Source organism: Pundamilia nyererei, unplaced genomic scaffold, assembly GCF_000239375.1.
Source record: "Pundamilia nyererei isolate P.nyererei 1_Seehausen unplaced genomic scaffold, PunNye1.0 scaffold00056, whole genome shotgun sequence".
Taxonomy (NCBI): Eukaryota; Metazoa; Chordata; class Actinopteri; order Cichliformes; family Cichlidae; genus Pundamilia; species Pundamilia nyererei.
The window spans coordinates 72,276-79,222 of record NW_005187457.1 but is presented as its reverse complement, the minus strand read 5'-3'; the positions used below and the strand labels follow the sequence as shown (position 1 = coordinate 79,222).

Below are 6,947 nucleotides of genomic sequence, written 5' to 3'. Positions count from 1 at the left end.
GATTTTTAAGGAAAAAAGAAAGAAAAGAAAGATATTAAAATTAAAACACTATTCCCTTAATAGTAAACACGAGTACCTCTCTGAACTGCAGGTGTATTCTGTCAGGCCTGATGCGATGAATGTCACCGAGAAGCGGGAGAGCCCACGGTCCAGGTGGGAAGTTTTTCGGCACTCTGTTCTTCCAAATATCAGACAACAGCAGGAAAACACAGAGAAATATTAAAATGCTCCTTCCATCTATCCACTCAAAGCCAAGAACACTGTATAATGTCTCCATTTAAAGTTCTTAATGTCGCATTCTGGATTACTGTAGTGATTTAACTGTGCTGCTACCACGAAACAAAGTGCGATCAGATAAATGGGTGGACTACTTAAAACACAAAGGTGAAGCTAAGACTAGCCTTCAAAATAAAAGCTGATAATGGTGGTGTTATTTTCAGTTTTTTTTACACATAGTACATTATTACATGCAAAAAGGCTACACATAAAATTATGTATGAAGTACTGATTACTGTATCAGTAATATCGGTGATTGACATTGTGAGGGAAAAACAATTATTTCCTGCATAAAACAAAGAATAACCCACCAGCACAGCCAACCCACCTCCTAAAGAAAAGCGAACAAAGACATGTATATGTAGATATGTAAACAGTGTCCAGTAACTTTATACCATTTCATAATGATGGAGAGGCCAAACTATTGAGTGCTGCATTATTAAGTGGCTGAATAAAACAATGATATAGCTTCCAAGCAAACATCTTGTTTGTGTGCTTGGAAGTTTTTTTTTCTTTTCACAATTTAAGTCCTTTCAATGGCAGTCAAGCCTGAATACGAACTACCAAGCTAACAATTACGCATGTTTAATTCTAAAAAAACATGGTTGACTCATGTAAGTAGAACACGAGGAAAGAAAAAAAGAAGTCTGGTTGCAAATTTTGAAGCCAATATGATAACCTTATTACACCAACGATGTGGAGGTCTAGCTTTTTAGATCCAATCTGGTCTTTAAGTCTGACGTCATTAGCCGTTTCCGGGCCCAAATTCCGCTTCAGGTCCCAAAATCAAACAAGCACTGCGGCATTACATTACTGCGGAGTTACAAACTGTCTAAATTCTTTCATCTTTAATCAGTGTGGCTGCTGTAACAGGTAACAATTAAGTTTAACATCCAGGCATCCATGAAAACAGGATTAATAAAATTTGGAAGTTAGCAGGGAGTTAGCTCGCTAGTTTCCACCTAAACATAATATACCAGGTTCTGACAGGGATTTCTGAAAAAGAATTAAGATATACAGCTCTGCTATCTACAAACATTGAGGAAGACAGCAAGCTAAACAGTAGTGATGTTTGTAGGGTTACTGAAGTTAGACTAGCTGGTATATAATGATGTGCTACGTGATCGCTAGTGACACAGTTGTGTTAGCATAATAGACTTTGACAGTTTTGAGGGAGAGTGAGTCCAAAAGTCCGCAAAACTACAGATATCAAAACAACTGCAGAGTGAAAACAATTAATCCTCCTGACAACTTTGTGGTGTTTACTGCCAGGGGTATGCTACTATATCCATTAATGAAGGGTTTTTTTCAGCCTTCGTCAACGGAGACGGGCAAAAAGAGTCCCAGGTCCACTCTCAGCCAGGCCAAGTTTTTTTTACTATATTGGTTAAAGATGGGTGATGCATCACCTTCTGACAGCGAAGACGGGCAGATAGCCTCCCAGGTGCATCTTAGCAGGGCTGAGTTTATTTAACCCTTTCTTTGGACTTATCACCGTTGGCCATAACACAACCAAAGGTTACTTATTGATCCTAATTACTACATTTGAGACAGTATTGGTCAACATGTCCTCATACAACAAGTGGCACACACTTCATTAATGTAATTGTAGATAATATTTGACCTAAATATGTGGGTCTTGTGATTTAAACATGTAGGTTAGATGCTTATCACAATGATTCCGTTATGTAAAACACTCCAGCGTAGGTATATATATAGTGTACGCGAGTATATATGATTACATAGTATATATGTGAATATATATGTCATAAATTGTGGAATTCTTTTTTCTGGCAGCCACATTTTGGATCAGCTGTAGTTTGTGTTTGGTTCATGCAAATGTATAACAAATTGCATTGATCAAACAAAGAGGAATTAACAGCAAGGCATGGCAGCTAGATTCCTTTGGATCAACCTGAGCTGAACTTAATAAGTCGCCTAAGCCAGATAGAGCAAGATTGGACTAAATTGACAGTGATGCTTATTTATGCTGGGTTTTTACAATATTGGCCCACATTTATAAGCAAGGAGCCCAGCTATATATGAATAAGGTCAGTGTGCCATAGTCTTCTTTACTTACATGAAGTAATTGTGCTCTTGTGATGTCACCAATGTCAGAAGGATTTAAGCACCTGGCAACCTAGAAGTGCTCCAGTTCCTGTGACCTGTTTATCCATTTCCTGCAAAGCTGACAGTAGTGCAGTATCTTCCAGACCAAGCTCCTTTCTGGACAGCTTTTGCAAGAGGATCTTAACAAAGAGGACAACAGAACTCCAGATTCTTAAAGGAGAGTTAAAGTATTGTAAATTGAACTAAAAGAGAAACAATACCTCAGAGGTACAGAGGTTTGGATGCCCAGTTGCAGCCCAAACACTCTCCCCACAACAAGGAAGTCATGATCCAAATCAAGTCCTTCATACAATGTATTCTATACTTTTTTGGTATTGCAACCATCATGGCACACCTGCTGCTCATATATTTTTACATTTCAAATGATTAGTTTTAGAAGCATTTCTGAAAGGATTTCAATGCTCTCTCTACTCTTGCCACCCCAGATTTTCTCATTTTCTCTTACTTGTCGTTTTCTATCTCTAACTTCAAAACACACTTCAGGTAAACAAAAACCTTTGACTGTGTGTTAATGGTGTAAAGAGAAATGAAAAGTCAAGCTTCAGATTTTTTTTTAATGGTAATTGTTCAGAATTAACATTCATTTCAGGTAAAGTAACAATTTAGAAGAAGTGATTCTGTAAGCTTTCAAATACAGTGGAAAGTTTTCTAACAAATAACTTTGATTGTCCTTAAAAGGGACAGAATCCACTTTACTTGTAAAAGCAATGAACCAGGCAGGTATCTCTGAAATAACCAGAACAGAGACTCAATCCTTTCACTTGCCTTAATGTCAGAAAAAAAAGGATAAACTAATCTCAGTTTTTTGGTGGTTTAACATTTTTAGTAATTTCTGTTAGAGTAGAATAGATTTATATTGTAAAAGTTAATGAAAAAGGTCTACTGGACTACAAGAACAAAAACTAAACTGCATTAGATGAAACATGTAATAAAGGAGTGATTTATTTTCAGTTTGCCATAGTTGATGGTTTAACGTGGTACAGCACAGAGGCGGTAAGGTTTGGGACAGCGTATGCCTCCCAACTGGAAATCCAGACTGGGCTGCTCTCCAGCAGGTGGCGAAAGAGAAAACCTTTGGAGGAGGGAAGTAAACAACAGGAATAGCTCCATCCTGGCCAGCTGTTCTCCAAGACACACACGCTTGCCTGAGAATTAACAGTAAGTCATGAGTTTTATTCAAACAATTTTTTTTACTACACTTCTGCAACAAACTAAGGATGCATGCCATTTGGCTAAAAGAGTACAACAAACCTGTAGAAAATGGAAGGAAAGCATCTCTCTTACGAAATTTACCATCCTTGTCCAGAAAGTGTTGAGGATTGAAAGAGTGTGGAGTTTCCCACATTGACTCATCGTGTAGGACTGAGTCCAGGGTAGCCAGTATCATGGTACCCTGAACAAAAAAAACCCAAAAACCCCACAAAATAATCTTAAGACCTGAGATACTGAAATTGGAAAACCAACAAGTAAACAAACAAACAAATCTAAATTGTTACTGAAAATTGGTTTAATTTGCCATATGACAGAATCCAAATCCAATTTATATAGCATTTAAAAAAAAACAGAAACATCTTGATGCATGCTCATCCAGGTAAGTAAATATCCAAAATTTTATTCTTTTCATCTGGACGTAGCATTTTCAGTGGGAGCAACATTTCGTCACTCATCCAAATGACTTCTTCAGTCTCAGCTGACTGCAGGTTTCCCCAGTCTTATAAACAGTACATTTGCATAATGACTGAAACCAGCCCACTGAAGGAACAATATGCTGGGAGGCCAGTTGGGGAATGGCTGCAATCACAGCATTGTACGATGGCGAAAGATGTACCCTTAGGCCCCCTCCTCGATTCAGAGGTGGTCTTTCCCTTTTCACATAAATGGCCTCCTTGACTCCGCGTTCAAACCAGCATTTTCGCTTAGGCAGTAGTTGTCCTTCTCTCCTGGATCGGCTGGAGCTTTCTTTTGGTGCCTTCCCATCTTTGACAAAAGTCCAGCTGGGATAACCACGTTTACTCAGGGACTTCTTGATGTGATGTTCTTCTGCCTCCCTGGCCGCTGTGTCTGTGGGGATTGTGTTATGTCTCTGTGTTGTAGAGTCCTGATGACACCCAGTTTATGCTCCAGTGGATGATGAGAATCAAACCTTAAATACCGATTCATATGTGCAGGTTTACAGTACAAATCAGCTTTTAGATGTCCCCCATTACTTATGGAAATCTCACAGTCTTAGAAGGCTAACCTGCCATTTTTCATATCCTCCCTGGTGAATTTGATGTGTCGGTCCACAGAGTTAATGTGATCCGTGAATTGTGGTATGTCCTGAGATTTGATTTTCACCCAGGTGTCATCCACATATCTGAACTAATGACTTGGTGGTGTTCCAGGGTAGGATAGCAAAGCCCTCTTTTCCACTTCTTCCATGTATGAATTGGCCACGATAGATGAAACTGGGGAACCCGTGCACACCCATGTTTCTGCCTGTAGAACTGACCCTTGTATGTGAAGTAGGCCGAATGAAGACACAGTTCCAAAAGCACACCCACTTGGTCAATGCTGAGAGTGGTTCTGTTGCTGAGGTTTGGGTCATCCTGTAATCTCTTACAAACTACCTCCAACGCTTCCGTGACTGGGATGCTAGTAAACAGAGATGTGACATCGTATGAGACCATGGTTTCATCCGCCTCCATAATGACATCTCTCATCTTCTCAACAAAATCCAAATGTAAATGTACTGTTTATAAGATTGGGGAAACCTGCAGTCAGCAGAGACTGAATAAGTCACTTGGATGAGTGACGAAACGTTTCTCCCACTGAAAACGCTATGTTTAGATGAACAGAATCAAGTTTTGGGGTAAAAATCAGAAAGTTTGCCTAAAGTGCTGTACAAGAACAAAACAATAGATAAAACGAAGGATAGAAACATTCACATTAAAACACCTAAAACATAAAAGCATAAAAAGCATATCAACTCACACCAGTCTAGATGCTATTGAATAAATGTGTTTTGAAAAGAGACTTAAACAGGAAGTGAAGATGCCTGTCTAACATTTAAAGGCAACATATTCCAAAGTTTGGGAGCCACAATTGAAAAAGCTTGTTGTCCTCTAAGTTTCAGCCTAGTTTTTGGGACAACCAAAATCATCTGGTTGTTGAAGTACATCAGAAAGGTATGGAGGAGCAAGACCGTTTAGGCATTTCTAAGTCAAGATTAGGACTTTGAATTTCAAAGTTGAGAGCCATCCAAGCCTTGAAATCTTCAAGGCAGTTTAAAAGGAGTTGGATGGAGCCTGGACTATTAGGTGCTAAAAGGCTAGTGAGGTGAGCTGATGGACTAAGGTCATGTAACATTGTCAAAAGATCTAAAAGAGCTATTTTATTTGGCCCAAATCGATTTTCCAACGCTCCAGATGTGGATTTCACTGTTTTGACCTCTTACAGTATTTCTATGAAGCGCCTTGAGGCGACTTATGTTGTGATTTGGCGCTATATAAATAAAATTGAATTGAATTGAATTATTTGAAGAGTTCAATCACAAATCTTGGAGTAAAGATCGATTCTGCACTTACCTTTGATGACCACGTGAATGGGGTGATAAAATCAGCATTCTACCACCTCAGACGTCTATCGAAGGTCAAGCCCTTTTCTCTCCAAACGTAACTTAGAAATTGTAATTCATGCTTTTATTACTTCACGCCTGGATTACTGTAATTCCATTTTAATAGGGGCTGGGCACTTTGTCACACTTACAATTAGTGCATAATGCTGCGGCTCGATTTTTAACTGGTAGAGGGAAATTCGACCACATCACTCTGGTTTTGGCCTCTCTACATTGGCTTCCAATCGAATTTAGGATCCTATTTAAAGTTAATTTATTGCTTTTTCAGAATCATCAGAATCAGAATACTTCATTGATCCCTAGTGGAAATTATGGAAATTGTTTTTGAATCTTTCAATGGTTTGGCAACCATTTATTTGTCCGATTTGTTGAAGCCTTATGTTCCCACTCATTCCCTTCAGTCCCTAAGTCACGACTGAAACTCAGAGGAGACCGGGCGTTCTCTATTGTGGCCCCGTTGCTTTGGAACAATCTTCCTCTTCATATTAGACAAGCTACATTTAAATTTCTTTCGCCATTTTTTCAGTGTTTCCTGTAAAAATCTGACTTGCTACCTCTTTGTTCTAGTGTGCCTATTTTTAAGTATTTGTCAGTAAATACAATTACATTTTAATTTCAAGTAAAAGTAATTAAAATTCAATTTTATTAAAGAGGATTTATGCCCTCAGTCATAGGCTATATTGCTTTTGAAGACCTTTGAAGCCAGCCTCAAGTGGTTGAATTGGTAGAAAAGGAATACTTTAGTCTACAGCTAGCTGCCAGAAAGCATTATGGATTGTGTACCTTTGGGATTGTGTATTTATCCACTGTAGTTTCATTGCTTGTCATACGAAGCACATTGAGAGGAATGATGTTGGCCATTCTCTGAATCTCATGAATGACAGCATCAGTATAGGGCATGTTTTCTCGGTCACTCACAGAGGGC

The 6,947-nt window shown here is 38.8% G+C and overlaps 2 protein-coding genes across 2 annotated transcripts in view; both read right to left on the bottom strand.

The window, feature by feature from the left end:
* The window catches only part of LOC102194744 (cytochrome P450 2J2-like), a 7,846-nt gene extending 7,522 nt beyond the window's left edge, over window positions 1–324 (bottom strand). The window contains exon 1 of the mRNA XM_005733946.1: window positions 77–324. Coding sequence (XP_005734003.1) covers window positions 77–277 — 201 coding nt within the window. The 5' untranslated portion in view covers window positions 278–324. The remainder of the gene's footprint in view (window positions 1–76) is intronic.
* Window positions 325–3,356: 3,032 nt separating this feature from the next.
* LOC102195018 (cytochrome P450 2J2-like) overlaps window positions 3,357–6,947 on the bottom strand; it is a 9,881-nt gene continuing 6,290 nt past the window's right edge. The window contains exons 7-9 of the mRNA XM_005733947.2: window positions 6,806–6,947; window positions 3,658–3,799; window positions 3,357–3,551 (exon numbers count right to left, since the gene is read on the bottom strand). The exon at window positions 6,806–6,947 is cut by the window's right edge and continues 52 nt beyond it. Coding sequence (XP_005734004.1) covers window positions 3,376–3,551; window positions 3,658–3,799; window positions 6,806–6,947 — 460 coding nt within the window. The 3' untranslated portion in view covers window positions 3,357–3,375. The remainder of the gene's footprint in view (window positions 3,552–3,657; window positions 3,800–6,805) is intronic.